We start from the raw sequence: 20,402 nt of genomic DNA, 5'->3' as shown, positions 1-20,402 counted from the left end.
CTTAGGGCCACACAGGGGGCCTTTAGGTCACTTGAGATCGATTAGGGAGGTTTTCACGAAGACCTCAGTAGTTCCCATGGAGGCTTGTCACAGAAACCCGAGCCTGGCCCAGTTCCTCCCCTTCCTGTCTCCCATGTGATCACTTGCACACACAGTCTTGAGACTGCCCTCGCCATGATGTGGGCCAGCCAAGTGGATCTTCCCAGAACCGAGCCCATGCAGGTGCCAAGCCCTTGAGCTTCCCGAACTGGGCGTTGAGTGAACGTCTTTGGTAAACGGAGCCCGTCTCACATATTTTCATTGGTAACGAAGAGCTCATCGGTATCAGTGTCTTACTAAGTGAATCAGGTGACTGACTGCAGAGAGCAGTCTGTTCCGACTCCCGTAGGTATGCAAAGGTGGGATAGCTCAGTGGGTAGAAGCCTTTGCATTTAGGCCTCATGTTCTGAGTTTGATCCCTGAATCCCACAAACCATCTGGAAAGAATTGTCTCCAGAGGTTTATTTCCTGACCTGTACCCATACATGTCACAAATAAAATGTTTAGGGCTGGAGAGATGGCTCAGCGGTTAAGAGCACTGACCGCTCTTCCAGAGGTCCTGAGTTCAAATCCCAGCAACCACATGGTGGCTCACAACCATCTGTAATGAGATCTGATGCCCTCTTCTGGTGTGTCTGAAGACAGCTACAGTGTACTCACATACATTAAATAAATAAATTAAAAAAAATGTTTAGTTCTATGTGGTTCTTGCCGTTCTGTTCCCTAGCTAGAGGGATGGAATTTAAGAAAATGGTCCGGTCTGAACACTTGGGACCCATCAACCTGTGAGAGTCCTATTATCTTGCTTATTCTTTAAGCAAAAAATGAGGATTATTATTTATCTTCTTGGAGTCTCACTGTGTGTCCTTGGCCGGGCTTAAGCTCAAGCTTCTTCTGCTTCTCATTTCCATGCTTCCTTATTTCATGGCCTTCTCTTTATTGACTAAAATGTTACATTGCCTGATGCTTCATTGTACCTAACAGAATAGCAGGGTCCAGCCAGGAGTGGCAGAGGCAGGAGCTCTGAGTTCAAGGCTAGCCTCGTCTACAAAACAAGTTCAAGGCCAACCAGAACTATCTCAAAAAAACAAAACAAACAAAAAACAAACAAACAAAACAAACAAAAAACAAAAAACAAAATGCAGAACACAACAGAGCACAGCAAAAGCCTGGGCCTGTAGGCACCATCTTGTACCCTCTGAATGGGGAGACTGAGGCAGACGAGTCCCTGGGGATTGCTGGTGAACCAGCCTAACTTCCTGATGAGCCCCAGGCCAGGGATACGCACTTTCCAACCCCAAAGTGGATGGCACCTGAGAAAAGATAACTAAGGTGTCCTCTGTCCTCCAAAGCCTTGTGTGCACCCACCAAATGTGTGCATTCGCCCCTCCCTCTCTGTTTCTATCTGTCTGTCTCTCGGATTCACATTCATCTGGCACCTAAAACCATTACATTTGGAAGTTTAATCTCGTTGACATCAAAGCTAGCAGAGTTATGGAGAAGTTACATTCACGATACATCTTTCTCCAGCATAGCCTGATGTCCCCCACCCTGACCCCTGAGACCTAACCAAAACAAACAAACAAACAAACAAAAAGCAAATGCAAATTTAAATGGTTTCCATCTGTGGGTGTGGCAGCTGGTGGTGGAATGGGATAAGTTGGAACCTTATAAGATGATATGACTCAAAATGAATCTAAAGATGCCCTCTGAGTCCGCCTATCTCTTCAGGGCCTAACACAAGGCACTGACTGCAGCCAGAACCCATCCTATTTTTAAAGTGTCGGTAGGAGATGGGAACATGCCTATCTTCCTTCGTGGCTCATCTAGCGTTTAATAATCCTTGCTGTCATTAAAGTCTAAAATAATCCTCCCAGATGAGAACGAATGGCTCACCCTCATGACCTAAGGTGTGTGGCAGCCACAGAGGTCTTGGTCTCATCGAGGGCAGCAAGATCTCTGATGCTGGAGCCATTAGCAGCCTTCTTGCTTACTAAGGTGTTTTTCTGATTGTTACTCCCAGAAAACAAACGCTAAGCATCCTGCAGGAAAACGGGGCTGGGTAAAACTTTTGGACTCTAGCAAAGGAGAGATTTGTCAATGGCGATACTGGTCCTCTGAGAGACCTCCCCAGCCATCTTTATAATGCACCGTGTGTGTTGGGAAGGCCAATGCTGTACTAAAAAAAAAGTTCCCCCAAAGGGGAAGGAGGCTACAGCTAAAAATACATCATGGCAGCTGTTGCAAATGCCTCTCACAGGAAGCACACCAACTATTTCCTTAGCTACCTCTTTGAAGAGCAAATAAGGGGTTAAGGAAATTGTGGAATTTTTCAGTAATGCTAAGCTGGTTAGATTTAGGGGAACATTTTTCCATGGGCAAAAAAAACCCCATCCGTTGGTAAAAGACAAAAAAATATTAATAATATAAGAATGTATAAGGATAAGGGTCCTCCAAATTTTCTAGTGGCCCAGAAGACTAAGGGTGAAGACAGCCCAGGGACCAAAGGTGAGCCGGGTCTTGGCCTCAGTTTCAGGCTCGCCTGGGCTGTTTCTGCAGTGTGATCTCTCCACCTTCCTTCTGACGTGCTCTCATAGGCTCAGTGGAATAAGCCCCAAATGTCTTGTAGATCTGGAGGAAAGTATAGATGGCAGGATTTGGGAAAGGAATGGCTTTGTGAGGTAAGAGTTAATCAATCCTGAGAGCCTGCCCTGCTGCCTGCTGGTCAGACTCTAACAGAGGGATTTTTCCTCTTATGCTTTTGGGGCTTCCAATGAGCCTTGCTCCCAGCCAGTATCTCATCTACAACCAGTGTTTTATTTGAAGTGATGATTCCACACAACTTGGCAGCCACAGATGGAAGGGCTTCCTCCATCATCCTGGAAGGCAAACAAACAAACAAACAAACAAACAAACAAACAAACAAACCAACCAAGAACCACCACTCCCCTCACCCACGAGCAAGAGAACACAGGTGCCGTCTCTCCCAAGTCAGGTTCCTTATCTTTTTCTTTTGTTTCCTTGAAACAAAGTTTCACTAGGTAGTCCAGGCTGGCCTCCAGCTCACAACGTAGCTGAGGCAAGCCTCAAACTCATTTTCTTGCTTCTCCATCCAAAGTGCTGGCACTGCGGTGGGTAACCTGATTGATTGGTTCACGTCTTTAAAATATCAAGTTTGAAATAATTACGGACTTATAAGACATTGCAAAAAATGTAACAGCCAGTTCTTATGGACCTATTACTCAACTTCCCCTAAGTGACATACCATACCCACGCCATATTATCAAAACCTTTAAACTGACATTAACACAAGCCAACTAAGGAACCCAGCCAGATAGCAGCACGCCTTGGTCCGATCTTGGCAATTCTTATGTACATATTTTTCAGTATGAATTTGTGTAGCCGATGGTTTCGGATTACACCCATCAATTCACACCACTAACCCCATCTCTAGTCAAGATCACACTGCGCTTTTAAGAAGTCTTTGGTACTGAAACCAACTTGTTAACGTAAGTCACACACACACACACACACACACACACACACACACACACACACACACACACAAGAGTGAAAATGAAGGTCCCTGAGAGGACCTGTATGATCATTGCTAAATATTTAGTGAATCCCGACAGACACACTCTTGTTCAGTTTGGGAATTCATTACTGTTGTGAACATCTGCCTGGTGAGCCCAGGAATTTATTAAGTCCCCACCATTCAGCAAACAACTCAGCCGAGATGGGCACACGCCGTGTCTTATTGAGTTATAGTGGCTGCCTAGCCGGGGCATACAGAGGAGGAGGAGGACTCAGAGGCCACATCTGGGCTTACTGAGAGGGGGACATTCTCTAACTGAGATGCTCTGCCCCAGGAGAGTGGCGGCCTGATACAAAACAGAAACTTTCCATCTTTAAAATTCCTGAGACATTTTGAGCTGCACAGTGTTCTGGAGGCTGGGAAAGCAAGATAAAGAAACATAGAGGGTGTGGTGGCTCACTCCTTTAATCCCAAGCCCTTAGCAGGCAATGGCAGGTGGATCTCTGTGAGTTCAAGGCCAGCCTGGTCTACAAAGTGAGTCCAGGACAGCCAGGACTACAACAGAGAAACCCTGTCTGGAAAAACAAAATGAAACCAACCAAACAAAAACCAGTCCTTGTTCCTAGGAGATCCTGAGAGTTTGTAATTGGGAGGGGGAGGTGAGCATGCTGACTGAAGACTGTGAGCCAAGATGCTAAGAGCTCATGGTAAGGTACAGTAGGGCCCAACGAGGGAGCAGTCCCTCAACTTTGGGGATTCGACAAAGACCAGCAGTTTTGGTGGGGTCTTATACCTGTGGACTGACAAGGCTCAAGTGTGGCTGGTCCAGGATGTAGGACAAACCAGTGCCTATTGGTGTTGGTTATTCAGTCAAGCGCAGAAGATGAGGGTTAGACAGAGAGAGAGAGAGAGAGAGAGAGAGAGAGAGAGAGAGAGAGAGAGAGAGAGAGAGAGAGAGACAGAGACAGAGACAGAGACAGAGACAGACAGACAGAGAAAGACTCTGGAACCTCCCCACTTGGGTTGAAACCCTAGCTAACTTAGTCTGTGCCATTCATTAAGTTATTTAACCCCTTTTTACCTTTTCCCTACTCTGTCTAATGAGCAGAACCAACATGTCCACATTATAGACTTGGGAGGATCACAAATGAATTAACATTTGTGAAGAGTTTTAAGTAGTAAATGCAATGTTGTTATAAATTTGTGTGTGTGTGTGTGTGTGTGTGTGTGTGTGTGTGTTGGGTGCCAATGAATTATTCCAATGTATCCTATCAACCAGGAAAACATGAATTAGGATTAATAAAACAAATCATAACAATTTAAACCAGACTATGAATCTGTGGATGTGGGGAGGTGACCAAATGGGGCCAGTAGTTCATTTTAATGTGTAGACTTCCTGTGTTCCTGGCTCATGCTGGGCTAGCAAGACCAGCAAGCTTCCAAAACTAAATGTAAAGAACGTCAAAAGGAGCGGTGGTGCCACATACCTTCTATCCCAGCACTAGGGAGGCAGACACAGGCAAATCTCTGTGAGTCCTGGGTCAGCTTGGTTCCAGGCCAGATAGAGTTACACAGTGAGACCCTGTCTCAAAACAAAAAAGCATCAAACACCACAAAGCCCCAGCGAAGCTAGTCCTAGATATGCCTGGTGACCCACGCCTGTAATCCCAGGGATCAGGCAGGAACATCGCAAGTTCAAATGCAGCCTGGGCGACTTAGGAGACTCCATCTCAAAACCGAGGTAAAGAAAGAGGCAGGCATGAAGTTGAGTGCTGACACAAGGCCTGAGGTTCAGTCACCGGCCCTTCCTTCCCACACACAGGAATCAAGTACCACTGTAATGTGAACAGAACAATTCCACGCCGTTTGTAGTTTTGTTGCTGGTTTGTTTGCTTGTTTAAGCCAGGTCTAAGTTGACCAGCCAAAAGTAGAAACCGATCAGACAGTCTGGGGCAAGCAAGGCTAACATCGACCTGCACCTAAGCCAGGAAATGCTCATCCTTGTCCTGAGAAGCTTACCTTTCCTACAGCAGACCACAGATAGGAAGCAGACGGGGATACTAAGCCAGGCTCTCAGCTCCTTAGACTCTGTCTCCCTCGGTGGATGAAACAAAGTTGACTAAACCTTGTGCCAGATTGTGACAACGAATACTTTGTACGTTTTTGGTCCCAGGCAACTCCCCGCCCCCAGTAAAATGACCTGCACGTTCTGTTTTGTTTCCAGAGACAGGGTTTCCTGGACCTGGATTTCACTCTGCAGAGCAGGCTGGCCTCGAACTCATAGCCCTGCCTGCCTCTGCCTTGCAAGGACTGGGATTAGAGGCATGCATTGCCACCCCCTGGCCGGCTCAGATTCGTACTTAGTCATCAAGCTGAACGGCCTGACAGCAAGCTATGACACATCACTTTCTTAGGGAGGGAAAATCCCCAGGTCAAATCCCTGAGATCTCATTTGACTCAGCATCTGCCCCTGGATAGGAGGAACCAGGTGGAATGGGACTTAGCTTGGGGCCACTATTTCTGACCTTATCCTGTTCTTTTCCTTCAAAAACCTGAGTGGCTCGTCCAGCCATTTTTTTTTTTGGTTCTTTTTTTCGGAGCTGGGGACCGAACCCAGGGCCTTGCGCTTCCTAGGCAAGCGCTCTACCACTGAGCTAAATCCCCAACCCCTCGTCCAGCCATTTTTATACCCTCAGTAGACAACATTTTCCTCCATCTCCATGTTACAACCTCTTCTAAAAGCCATCGCCCACCCTAAGCCAAGCTTGGCTCTCGCTCCACATCCTATCTCTTGACAATCACTGGCTTAACCCTCAATGCTCATCATGTGCTAAGAGCTCTCGACTTATCCCTGTCATCCTTCCTTGATGACGAACTCTTGGTCCTAGCAATACACTAGACTCAGTTCATTATTCCTTTCTTTCTGAAGGGTCTTCTTCATTTGCCTGGTAAGGCATTCTAATTCTCTAACTGGGGAGCTTCCCAATGGATCCAATTGGGGTTTGTTTGTTTTTTTTTAACGAAGATTTATTTTTTATTATACAGTATTCTCCTACATGTCTGCCTATGTGCCAGAAGAGGGCATCAGATCTCATTACAGATGGTTGTGAGCCACCATGTGGTTGCTGGGAATTGAACTCAGGACCTCTGGAAGAGCAGCCAGTGTTCTTACCCTCTGAGTTATCTCTCCAGCCCCTCCTTTGCCTCTGTCCCTCTGGCCTCCAGGTTTAAGAGCCCAGGCTGTGACTCCCTGGATGTCTCCACCTTGCAATATCACTTAATCTTATTGCTTGAAAGGCTACCCAGTCACAAAGCCTCAGGTCCGTCCTCTTTCCCAAGCTGTGTGGTTTACACAGCTACATGTCCTGCCTCCTCCCTAACATCTCTTATTCTCCACCACCCTGGTCAGACTCACAAGCTCTGACACTGAGCTCAGCCTCTTACCCTAAAGCCCCTCTGCTCGACCGAGTCTGACTTACTCATCTCAACTGGAAGTGACCCCATCCTTCCAGGAGTGGCTCAGGCAAACCTCACTGGAGCTACCTTGGAGTCCTCTCTCTCATCCCCTTCACTAGTTGCAACGTGAATGAGAAATAACGAGGACTTTACTTCTGGAGTAGACGGATTGGTTGGTACACCAGTTGGTTTCACCCCTCTACTGTGACTATTACTGGTTCCAACCATCATGGTCTCTTGCCTGGGTGATGATGATGTCAGCCTCCAAAATGATCTCTCTGAATCCATATTTGCCCTGGTACAATCTATCTACAGATATAGCAGCCAATGAGTCCCTTTAGCCTGTGAGGCAGGTCAGGCCACTCATCTGCCAAAAATTCCCAGTGGTTTCCTGGTTTGCCTAGAGTCGAAGTCAAAGTCTTTGTCCCAGCAGGCCGTGCCCTCTGCTCAGTAATCCTAGCCTGTCTGCCTCGTGCTCCCTCAGGCAACAGCCTTCTTGCCTTGCAATGAATACATTGGTCATGAGGTCTAGGGATCTCTGTCCTAGCTTTTTGGTCTTTCCCTTGGATGTCTCACTACTTCCTGACCAGCATCAATTCCCAATAAGGCCTACCCTAACCAACTAACTTCATACCCAAATTGCTTTACCATCTGAGCCCACTTCTATGTAGTTGACTCTCCCGCCATATGACTTGCCAAGTTCTAATGAACCATATGCTTTACTTTCATACTCTAATTGATTGTGTGTGTGTGTGTGTGTGTGTGTGTGTGTGTGTATCTCCCCAGGCAAAAGTGAGTTGGGCTTCTCCAATGGTGTCCAAGATTCCTCAGGCAGCCTAGGTCCTACAGAAGCTTCAATAAAATTTTTCTACATGAATGACCAAATGAATCAATTAATAATGCTTATCCACACCAATACTGAATCCTAATCTAATGAGTTCTCCTAGGAACAAAGGTTTTCCTTTAAAACAATTTTCGTGTGTGTGTATGCTGAGAACGCTTCCCATCATCCCTTTCTCTTTCCCCCCTTCACTCACCCCCCACCCTGGACAGATTTCCTTCTACTTTGAAGTTTCATATATAACTGTATATGTATGAATGACTGAGGAAGGTTTCCTTGTGTACTGTCCACATTTTCCTCGGCCATTCTCCTGTTTCGGGGACACCTAAGTTCGTTCTATAACTTAGCTTCTGTAAATGGTGCCGTGACATTCCACAGTGGTTCAGCTGTGTTATGTGGAATAACGATTGTCCGGTTTGTTTAGTTAAGAACTTTTAAGTTATGTGCCCATGTGTGGGCATGTGCATACGAATGTGAGTGTTGAGAGAGGCCAGAAGAAGACACTGGATTCCCCTCATCCGGGAGGAGTTCCTGGCAGTTGTGAGCTGCCCCGTGGGGGTTCTCTGCAAGAGCAGCAAGTTCATGACTGCTGAGGCATCTCCCCAGCCCCTGTCATCAGCTTCCTGAGAAGCCTCCATGGTGGCTGCATTAGTTCACATGGTTTAGCCTACGTTGTGATCAGCTGTGGGTGACCACCCAGACCTTCCTTGGTGCCTTGTTCCTACTGTCATCCCAACGACGCTCGTGTGATTTAACAGCACAGGCTCTGAGATTCATTGACCACACCCACTGTTTGCTGTCTGCCTGTAAATGACCAATCCCTGCTCCTCTCTGCTCATACTCTGTCCAGCAGCTCTAGGCTTGCCGATCCCCCTTCAGTCTTTGTTCACTGCTGCCCCTCACTCTGTCCGTCCCTTCGTGAGCTGTCCTTTTCCTCTTCTGTCAACCTGTCTTCACACCCGCTGCTTCATCCTTTTGCTCAGAGTGGACATTCCTCCCTGAGCCCTCCTCCAGTTTTCCGCCCCGCTTCTCATTCCCTCTGCTCAAGCTTGACCCCGTCCACGCCCCCAGATCACGAGAATCTTTCCATTCCAGACATTCATAACCCTTACAGTGTACAGCCTACTGCAGTCTGAATGTGCTCCCCAAAGCTCATGAATGAGAAACCCGGTCCCAAGGCAACGGGGTTGAGCCGTGAGCCCCTGAGGAACTGAAAAGGTCACAGGGCTTTGCCATTATGAATGAATTAATGTTTGGTTACAAAAGCGGGCTCACTCCTCCTTTGCACACTCACAATTATCCTTCTTGCCATGAGACGCCATCTGCCATGTTACCATGCAGTAGAAGACACTCCCCAGAGGTGGCTCCTCTTTCTGAGCCTTCCCATCCCCTAGAACCACACGCCAAACCAACCTCTCTGGTGTGTACATTACCCAGCCCACGGTATTCTGTTATAGCTACACAAAACAGGCTGAGACAGCCGTCCATCCAAATAACGGAAACTACAAGCATTGCAACAGGAACTACCAATTGTGTTAGACTTTGCTTTTCCATAATTCAGAAACGTGCCATTCTTTGGAAAATAAGTCATACAGAAAGACATCTTTGATTTTTAATTATGACACTGTCATGGGTTCTCGCTTCCTGCAAGCAAGGAGCAAGGCCTTCTGCTAATGTTTCCCATAGATTCCAACAGCCTCAGCACAAAAAAGACAGAAAGTATCTGTACAGTGGCTAGAGGACTAGGAACCTGTACAGGGAAGAAACCACAAAGGCTGAGAGATTTCTTGAAGGTCTAATGACCTACAGGATATAAGAAAAAAGTCATGGACTCAGATTAAGTTGAAAACTAAAGTAAGAGAGCTGGAGAGATGGGTCATTGGTTAAGAGCACTTGTTGCTCTTCCAGAGAACCCAGGTTCATAGGCTCATAAGCATCTGTAACCCCAGTTCCAGGGTATCTGAAACCCTCTTCCGGCCTCCATGGATCCCAGGCATGCACATGGCACACAGATATACACGCAAGCCAAACACCCATACACACATAAAAATACACAAATCTTTAAAGTCTTTTACGTAAGGTTTTAAACAAAATTCTAAGGGCGTGGCTTTGCAATGAGTTACTCTGCACTGCCTGTCGTTAACGTGGCAGCAATCGCTGCTTAAGGTCTTAAAATATGCTATGTTGTGAGAGCTGCTGTTTCCCACTTTGAAAGAAGAAATGCAGCTCTTTAGCACAGTGGAAGAAACTGTGCCCACTTTCTACTTCGGGGGAGTAGCCAAGGTCATGGTGCAATTCCAGTCCCCTGGACTACACTTGGTCACCAACTTGCAGTGGCTGGGCTTAGCGATGTCTTAACTTTGAAGCTGTCTAAAAGCACATGTGCACAGCCTTCCATTTTCCGCCTTTAAATACTCAGTAAGCGATCGCCTTGTGTCAGATGATGTCCCCAGTGCACACTAATGTAAGTGTTCTGAACATATCTAAGGCAGGACAGGTCAAGTCACGATGCTCAGAAGGTTAGGTCTGTCAAGTGAAGTCTTGGCTTATGACATTTTTTTTCTTTTTTTCGGAGCTGGGGACAGAACCCAGGGCCTTGCGCTTCCTAGGCAAGCGCTCTACCACTGAGCTAAATCCCCAACCCCAGCTTATGACATTTTTAATGGGTTTATTGGGACAAAGGTCACTTGAGTCAATGAGCGCCTGTAGACTTAGACTTAGGGAAAGGTGTTTCTCTGTGAGGCATTCAGAACTGAAAGCAAGGCTACAGACTGTGGACATCACCATCAACCTAGCTCCTTTCTAGGTTCACCAGATTCCCAGGTATCCATCCAGCACATACTTCTGGTGCACTCTCTGTCACTCTGGCCAAGACATGGTCTTCCCACGGACTGAGAGAGGGGGCATCAGAATCTTCTCACTTTACAATTGGGAGCTTTGTTCAGAGGACTTAATGGCCTGAGCAAGTTGTAGATAGCAAATTTGAGGTCTAGTTTTAGACCTTGGAGGGCACTGAAACTCTAGTCTATGAGCTTTCTACTTTGTCAGGCTCCCTCTCAGGACTCAGTGTGTAATATATAGACTCATGACTAAACTAATGAGCTTGTGGTTTGGAAAAACACAACCGACCCACCATGGGCACAGTAAAATTCAAAGTTGATATGGTCTAAGTGCCTGGAGGGAATACTCTGTGGGATAGATCTGAGATCTTTCATATTTTCTCCTGATGTTCTTTTCTTTTTTTAAAGATTTATTATTTATCATATCTAAGTACACTGAAGCTGTCCTCAGACACACCAGAAGAGGGCATCGGATCTCATTACAGATGGTTGTGAGCCACCATGTGGTTGCTGGGATTTGAACTCAGGACCTCTGGAAGAGCAGTCAGTGCTCTTAACTGCTGAGCCCTCTCTCCAGCCCTCTGCTGATGTTCTAAAATTCTTGTCTTCTTCTAGATATGTGCTATGTCATCATCTGGCTAAGCCTCCAAGTCCTTTGCAGCTCAAGTACACAAGGCTTCCCACATCAAGACAGTCATGGCAGCCATCTATAATGCCTTCCCTGTTAGTCTGCGCAGTCACTGAGCGAGGGAGTGGGATTACCAACTCCAATCCGCTGAGCATGTTCAACGTGTCAAGGTTGTAAGACCTGACCCTGAGTAGGTCAATCTGCAAAAGGGAATGTGCGAGGGTCTGAGACTGAGTTCAGGGTGAATGGCACAGACTATACAAGCAGATAAAGACGATGACGGGTTGCTTGAGGCCGTCAAGGCCTTTTGTGACCATAACTGGACCCTGTCACTCACCCAGAAAACCCAGGCTAACAGACCTTCCCATCAGCTGTAGTCTCAGCCATTCTTTGGTACACAGAGGCTGGTCGAAGTTGTTCTTGCTGGATCACCGGTCTGTAAAGGACACTAAGAGATTCCTAAGTCCCTCCCATCTCACAACTGTTCAAGTTACTTATAGATAAAAGTTAAAAAAAAAAAAAACAAAGAATGACTTAGATTGTGCTCCAAGAAGAGTATGGTCTTCTATGTTGAAATATTCTAGCAATGTGCTGTCGGACTAACGCAGCTATGATTTGTTCTTAGCTATTTGAAAAAGCTATTTTAAAAAGGTCTAGCAGCCAAAAGATTTGAGGAGAGGCCAAGGCATCCCTGCTCATTTTAAAGCTTCTCTTATCCCCCCTCCAATCTGTTTATGGTGCTGGGGTGCAGGTCTCACACATGCTAGGCCTCTCTACACCCTCAGCTCCTCTTCTGGTTTACCTGCGTGTTGGCAGGTACATTGGGTTCAATTGCAAAACTTTTCCCCTAAGAAAGCTTAGAGTTAGTTATCTTGGAAGTGCCACAACAGTCTCAGATATGTGCAAGCCAGCACTAGGGAAAGCTGTTCGATGGGAGTCACCCACCCCCAGCGCTGCTACATACAGGCACGAGTGAAGGTTGGCCACCTTGCTTGGCCTAAGTCAGATACCGTAGAAAGGACTCCAAGCCCTCATGCCCAGTATAGAGTGGTCAAAAGAGTGAGGAGGTTGTCATTTGCTCTCTCTTTCCACAGGGTATCTCCTGACCCTCTTTTCACAACATGTTAGACTGAGTGAGAAGAGACCCACAGCACTCACATTAGCTCACAGCACAAAGCAGGATTCTCAGTCAGCAAACCTGCTCCTCCTGCTGGGGGCCACCCAACCAACTGGGTTCAACCAGAAAATGCAAGAGGATAGTCCACGTGATTTTTTTTATATACATACAAAAAGAAAGAAGGAGGATGAGGAGAGAGTGAGGAGGAGGAGGAGGAGGAAGAGGAGGAAGAAGAGGGGGATGAGGATGAAGAGGAGGAGAAGGAAGAAGAGGAGGAGGAGGAGAAGCAGGAAGAGGGGGAGCAGGAGGAGGAGGAAGAGGAGGAGAAGCAGGAGGATGAGGAGGGAGTGAGGAGGAGGAGGAAGAAGAGGAGGAGGAGAAGCAGGAGGAGGAGCAGGAGGAGGAGGGAGTGAGGAGGAGAAGGAGGAGGAGGATGAGGAGGAAGGAGGAGGAGCAGGAGAGGAGGAAGAGGATGAGGAGGAAGAAGAAGAGGAGGATAGAACATGGAAGAGGGAGGAGGAAGGAGGAGGAGGAGTGGGAGGAGGGAGGAGGAGGAAGGAGGAGGAGGAGTGGGAGGAAGGAGGAGGAGGAGTGGGAGGAGGGAGGAGGAGGAGTGAGAGGAGGAGTGGGAAGAGGAGGGAGGAGGAGGAGTGAGAGGAGGAGTGGGAAGAGGAGGAGGACAGAGCATGAAGCCGTGAGGCTGAGCTGTCTGGTCTACCATGGGTTAACATCAGGTTCTGAGAAGCACACAGTAACTCAGTGTCTGCAAATCCCTGAGCCCCAGGGTGAAAGGCATTTTTATTTGTGGAAACAGAATGGTTCCTTCTTTCACCATTGACTCTCTCTCTTTCCTCTCATTTTTTTATTTTTGATCTGTCTAAACCTCAAATCTGGACCATCCATCATTTTAACCTGCCCAGAATTTTCATCTTTCCAGAGCCAAAGAGCGGCAAATACCGGGTCCAAAGAGCCCTCTCCCATAGCCGAGTGCCACCAGCCCTCCTTCTCCCAGGGTTACAAGGGTGCTCAGAGCAGACCATGTCAGCAGGACGTGCCACACACAGCAAATCACCAAACCAGAAATGCGTTAACGGGGTTCCAGGGGACTTACTCGTACTTGTGCTGGTTCCAATCGTGTTGATCGTGGCGGGGACAGACGAGGAAGAATACAGGGGCACGTGGCCGTTCTCACAGCCCAGGCTCTTGTCCTGCCAGTTGGAGGCGCTGATGCAAATCCCAGAATCCCGAGAGTTCTGCCAGCCATTGAGCTTGTCCTCAGAGTTCTGTCTTTGGTGATAGTAGTGGGTCTGTCCGTAATCCACAGAGTCCGAGCGGCCTCGGTTCTGACTACCGAAGCTGGTGGATGTGCGGTCCTCCAAGTGGTTCAGCCACATGGCTAGTGCACTGCGGTCTTCCAGGGAAGTGGCAGGGTGGATCAAAGCATAGGACAGCAGCTGCCTGCTCTCCTCAATGTGCTGGTTATGGTCGATAGAGTGTGCCAGGATCTTGGGCAGCAGTTTCATATACTCTACTTTCGCGTCGAGGTTTCCTGGCTTCAGCAAAGGCAGGTGAGTTAGCAGAAGGGAAATCACTTTATCCTTGGATTCCTGTTGCCATTGGTTAATGATTCCTGAAAGGGAAAGTACACATGACACATGAGCAAATACACCCACGGTCACACAAAACACCGCACTCTACGTTTCTGTGGCTCGGGGCCCCTGCTTCGGAACCCTGGCTGAATGTTTTCAGCTGCATACAATTCGGGTTCACTGGCTTAAAGGCTCGTAGGGGCCGGGGACTTCAATGAGGTACAGGTCAAGACTTCCTAGAGAGGGCAGCCGGGAGAATGCGTGATCCTTTGCACTGAATAAAATCTGACTATCACAGTGAGCACTGATTACAGGTGTTCTTGGTGTACGTGGAAGGTGGAGACAGAAGGCTCAGAAGTTCAAGGCCATCCACCACTACTTAGGAAGTCTGAGGCGGCATGAACTACATAAAACCTCCTCTCAGATCCTTAGAGCTGGAGACACGGCTCAGTGGTTGAGACCACTGGCTGCTTTCCCAGGGAGCCTGTACTTAATTCCCAGCACTCAGCTCACAGCTGCCAATAACTCCAGTCCCAGGGGACCTGACACTGTCCTCTCACTCTCTCAGGTACCATAAACACACATGGTGCCCAGACATACATGCAGGCACACACATATCCATAGAATAGACTCAATCTCCATTTTATAATAAAATATGGGATATTTTATTATGCATATGTATTATACATATAATATATTAATATATATAATAAAACATAAAATAAAAAATCTAAATCTTAAAACTAACAAATGCTTAACTGTCAAAGAGATGACTACTTGGGTCCAACCAACGAGAATCGACAGCCCCGTCTTCCTTCTTAGACAAGACTAGGCACAACCCTAGATAGACAGGGGCCGAGCGTGATAAAATTTGCATCAACTGAGGGTCCGCATGAAGGAATTCTTGGAGCGAAGCTGCCTCTCCACTCCAGACATCGACTGCAAGTGCTGGAGAAGGGATGTGTGTGAAGCTGGTTCAACTTCGTACACAGAAGAACATGTCAGGAAAAGGGACCCAACACCACGGTCCCCGAATCTTAGTGTTGAGAGCTGCAGCCTCCTTATAAGGAAATATCGGAGCAAAGGAGCCGTACAGCTCCAGGGACGCCCTGGAAGCCACACAATGGTAGGTTATTCATCTTTCTGCAAAGGTCTCTGTGTGCGGTTGTATTAACACTTCGTTTTTAATTTAAAAATTTTATTGGTTTTGATGTATGAGTGAATGTGGCACATGTGCATGTGTGTGTGCAAGGACAGCAGAGCACGCTGGATGCTATTCTAAGGAACGTCGCCTACATCTGTTTAGATGACGTCTCCCCAGAACTCAACCAGACTAGGCTGGCTGGCCAGTGAGCCCCAGGGATGCTCCTGCCTCTGCCTTGCAGGGCTGGAATTACAAGCATGAACCCCTATGCCTGGCATTTTACATGGGTTCTCATACTTAGGCATTTTAAGCATGTGCTTTGGTGTCACTAAGGACACTTACAATAGCATGTAATTGCCTGTAGAAAAGTAGTTCTCCACCAGTGGATCGAGACCCCTACGGGGGTTTTAACGACCCTTTCACAAGGGTTGCCCACAGCCACTGGAAAACACAGATGTCTACACTATTTTTCTTTCTTTTTTTTAAAGATTTATTTATTATGTATGCATACACTGTAGCTGTCTTCAGACACACCAGAAGAGGACATCAGATCCCATTGCAGATGGTTGTGAGCCACCATGTGGTTGCTGGGATTTGAACTCAGGACTTCTGGAAGAACAATCAGTGCTCTTAACCGCTGAGCCATTTCTCCAGCCCCTACACTATTTTTCACAAGAGTAGCAACATTACAGTTACGAATAGCAGTGGAAACAATTTTATGGTTGGTGTCTCATCATGGCATGAGATACTGTATTAAAGGGGCGTAGTCTTAGGAGGGCTGAGGACCATGGCTATAGTCCTTCATTAACTTCCAAATCAAAAGTCTGTCTTCATCAAAACAAACCAACCCCCCTCACCCCTTTCCTAGCCTCTGGCATGCCCCCATTCCATTTTCTGTCCCCAAGAACCTGGTTTTGCTCTAGGTACCTCAGACAAGGGGGCCTCGGTGTTTGTCTTTTCATTATTTGAGACAAGGTCTCAGACTCTGAAGCCCTGGTTAGCCTCGAACTCACGGTTGACTCCATCTTGGCCTCCCAGATGCTGGGACAGCAGACAGGAAGCACCCTGCCCAGTATTACCACTGAATGCCTCATGCCTCTCTAGTTTCCTCCAGGTTCATGCATGCGAAGATTCGCTCCTTAACACGTCCCTCCCTGTCCCACTCGAATGACAAGTGATGCATGGTGCCTGTTGAGTTTTGGAGACAGACAGAGTGGGGCAACCCCAATGGCTTTCACATGGTGTCTTCAGGTCAGAGGGGTTAATTGTAAGCTACGAACTCATAGGCATGCACTAAGGCCTTTTCAGAGAACTTGCAAAGAAAAATCTCAGCATTGTGCCTTCATCTAGAGTTCCCTGAAGGTCCCACGCTGAAGGCGTGGTCCCCAGTTTGGAGATATTCACAGTGGTGTCTAGTAGGAGATTTCCTGATCACTTCGGTGTATACCTCATCTTTCTCCCTTTTTGCTTCTTGGCTCTCACGAGTTACAGTTTTCTTTTCTTTTTTCTTTTTTTTGGAGCTGGGGACCGAACCCAGGGCCTTGTGCTTGCTAGGCAAGTGCTCTACCGCTGAGCTAAATCCCCAACCCCGAGTTACAGTTTTCTTAACCAACCATTACGGACTGGAGTCTTCCAAACTGTGAGTGAAAATAAAACTTCCCTCATTTTAAGCAGATTTTTCTCTTGGATACTGTGTTACAGTGACAAAGTTAACCAATTAGCATTGGGGACATGGTGTCTTTGGAGCCAGGCGTGGGAATTAATCCCAGACCTGCCATTTAATTTCTGGTGGAATTGCTTAACCTGTTCGAGCCTTTACTGTCACATCAGTCATGGGTAGTAGGTACCAGTAGCTTCTGCCTTCCTTGGATTAAATGGGATGAGGTAAGAAAGGACCAGTTGAGTATTTGATGGTAGAAACCACCCTCTCCCTTTGCTCTACATCAGTCAGACCCACAGAAAGATGAGGTAAGCAGCTTATTACAAACAGGGAGGACACTAAGGAAGTCATTAAAAACATCACCAAGCTGGAAAAAAGATCAGGAGCGAGGGAGGCGAGTGCTATGGTGAGTCTCACTCATCTTCCCAGGCCCCCTTTAAAAAAGAGGCCCACGGGGCTGGGGATTTAGCTCAGTGGTAGAGCGCTTACCTAGGAAGTGCAAGGCCCTGGGTTCGGTCCCCAGCTCCGAAAAAAAGAACCAAAAAAAAAAAAAAAAAAAGAGGCCCTGCCTGATGGAACAGGTGAAGTTCTTCTATCTGGTGGCAATCAGCTAAATTGTCAGAGAGCTAGGACTGCCCTTCTAACAGTAAGAAGCAAGACTGGACTCTCTTCATGTGGGCTTTTCTGTGTGAAGCAAAAGCCGCTAACCTTAAGACTGAGGAAGACTTCAGGGAAGAAATGGGAAGCCAGAAGCATAAAAGGCACGGAAGAGTTGTGGTGGAAGCGTCTAAAATCCTTGTTCCCAGGGCAGTGACAGGCGTTTGGGGCGGGGGGGGTGGGCGAGGCATGAGGGATAGAGGGTGGAGATGGGGGTGGGGCACTGGGATGGGGGTGAGGTATCTGAATACTCTTACATCTACACCCCCACTAATATTAGATATCATACCAGCAGCACAGATTCTTAGTAAAAATACCACGAGCCATGTACAGTACCTGAAACTTTGCAGTAATCAAATTACAAAAAAAAAAAAAAAAAAAGCAACGAGCTATTTGATTTAAGCCAACACTAAAATATCATTTCAACATGCAATTATTACAGATCACTAGGGAGATAGACACGTGTCCTCTTTGGACTTGAGTTAAATTTTTGAAATCCAGGGCTTACGTTACCACCGACACATCCGCATTTGAATGAGCTATGCTGTCACGCTCGTGGCTGGTGAGCATGTCAGCATAGGCTAAAGGCATTCTAAAGAAGGTGGACATGAAGCAGGTGACCCCGGGAGGTCCTTCTCAGCTCTCTGATGATTTGGCTAGTTGCCACTAGGTATGATATATATTTGATTGCCACCAGATACAAGAACTTCAGGTGTCTCACTAGACCGAACCTCTCTTTTTAACAGGGTCTGGGAGATGTATAAAAACCCTCCATAATATCTCCATCCTACCCATATTTTGTCAGCACCGGTTTCTGTTTTTTCCTGCACTCTGAGGTATTTTTCATTTGTCTGGGGACAGAGTCTCACTACACGGCTCCTTCCGGCCTCCAACTCATAGCAACCCTTTTGCATCAGGCTCTGTGCTGAGACGGCAGGCCCGGGGCATGCGCCTGGCATCCTTTACATGATGGCTATATTTAGGAGGAAAAGAAACCTAGTCAGTCTGTCCAAGGGTCTCAAGAGTCCCAGGAAGGAAACAAAAAGACCCAGAGGAAGAACAGAGGTGTCATAAGCCAGCAGTGAGCTGGGGCAGGCCGCGCACACACACATATCCTTACAATTAAATTCGGGAAGCACTTTTAATAAAAGTGCACGAGGCTAAAGAACTTCCTAGACTCCTGCTAGGCCACTTCCCTGTTTAGATATTCTGCCCTCACAAAAGGTCGATCTTATAAAAAAAAATGTCAGGACGAAAATAAAACGTAAATAGGACTCAGAGTGCTAGTGACACAGGTTATCTTCAGCAACGACTTTCTGCCAAGGATTAACCCAGGACTCTGAGGAAGAAGTATGACAGAGAGGGAGGGTGAGAGGTCTCTGTCCCTGGTCCCTTCTAGGGCTGAAATAGCACTATCTGTGGGAATAAACATCGGCTGGTTTGAGGCTGTGGTGTAGCTAGAAAGACATGAAAAAGCAACGTGGTTTTTGCTTACCCCTCCTGGGAGCTCAGCTATAAGGCTGCTTTCTGAAGCTAACCACACCTACTGGCTCAAACTTGTATTGCTTTAGCTGTCATGCTGACAGCTAACAGTATTGAGTGGTTTCTGTGGGCCGGGCTCTCCTTGTAAGCCCTGTGCATTTAATTACTCATTGAATGCTCTCAAGGAGTTTAGCAAGAGGGGGCGGGGTGGCGGATCTCATAACTAGCCTTCTTTTGCAGACGAGAGAGACAGAGACGTAGGTGGAACAACTAAGTTGCCATCGGTCCCTTGACTAGTGAACAGGCAGAATGGAGGCAGACAAATTAGCTCTGGCTACAGATGGTTATCACGCTAGAAAAGACCATAAGCTAGATATTTTAGTATTTGTGGTGGTATGTAGTCGTTACATGGACTGTGTATAGATGGGTAGCCATAGTAACGAAGCTGTGGAAGTGTAGCAAAAGGAGCCTCGCAGACAATGGAGATGATACTTTTTGTGGTCTTCGGGTGCTCTTAGTTTCTTTTGATACTTGTCTTTGGAAGGGAACTTCAGGCTGTTCTCTGAGGTCTATGGGGGCGGGGATGTTTAGTGAGTTTCCTGAAGCAGTGTGGTAGAGATGGCAGTGTGCATTTTAGGGTTCAGGGTCTTGAGGGTTCTGGGTATAAAAAATGAAGCTGCTGCCTTGCTCTCTGCTCTTGAAGGCTCACTCTGAGGAAAGTCAGCAGTCCTACTGAGAGGTCACTCTTCACCCAGGAAGCCACCCAATGAGGTTATTCTGGTGAGGAACCAAGGATGTCACTCTAGTGCTTCAATGAAACACCATGAGCAAAAGCAACTTGAGGAGGAAGTCAGGGCGGGAATGCCCACAAGGCAGGAACCTGAGATACAGATCCTGTGGAGGGCTGCTACTTGTTTGCTTGCTTGCTTGCTTTTTTGTTTTAGACAGAGTTTCTCTATGTAGTCCCGGCTGTCCCTGGAACTTGCTCTGTAGACCTGGATGTTGTCAAATTCAGAAATCTACCTGTCTCTGCTTCCTGAATGCTGGGATTAAAGGCTGGCCCTCCCCCATCAGTCATTAAGAAACTGCCCAACAGGCTTGCCTGCAGCTGGATCCTCTAAGGACATTTTCTCCTGTGTTTGTTTGGTTGGTTTTGGCTTGGCTTGGTTTATTCAAGTCAAGGTTTCTCTGTGTTGCCCAGGCTGTCCTGGAACTCCCTCTGTAGACCACACAGACCTCAAACTCAGAGATCCGCCTGTCTCTGCCTCCCCAGTGTTGGTACTGAAAGGTGTGTGCCATCGCCACCACCAAGCAGAGGCCTTTTCTCAGCTGAAGCTCCCTCTCTGGTGACTCTAGTTTGTTTAAGAGTGACATAAGATTCACCAGCCAGGGGTCCTCTGTCAATCTCCAC

The 20,402-nt window shown here is 47.2% G+C and overlaps 1 protein-coding gene across 6 annotated transcripts in view; it reads right to left on the bottom strand.

The window, feature by feature from the left end:
• Positions 1 to 20,402, bottom strand: part of Samd4a (sterile alpha motif domain containing 4A) — a 215,673-nt gene that overhangs the window by 75,576 nt on the left and 119,695 nt on the right. For 3 of the 6 annotated variants that reach the window (XM_039093258.2, XM_039093259.2, NM_001399774.1), the window contains 1 exon segment: positions 13,571 to 14,089. The exons of 1 other annotated variant lie outside the window; for it this stretch is intronic. In XM_039093258.2, coding sequence (XP_038949186.1) covers positions 13,571 to 14,089 — 519 coding nt within the window. 6 annotated transcript variants of the gene reach the window in all.

This window comes from Rattus norvegicus, chromosome 15 (genome assembly GCF_036323735.1).
Source record: "Rattus norvegicus strain BN/NHsdMcwi chromosome 15, GRCr8, whole genome shotgun sequence".
NCBI classification, from domain to species: Eukaryota; Metazoa; Chordata; class Mammalia; order Rodentia; family Muridae; genus Rattus; species Rattus norvegicus.
The sequence above is the reverse complement of the archived record's forward strand: the minus strand, read 5'-3'. Positions and strand labels throughout refer to the sequence as shown.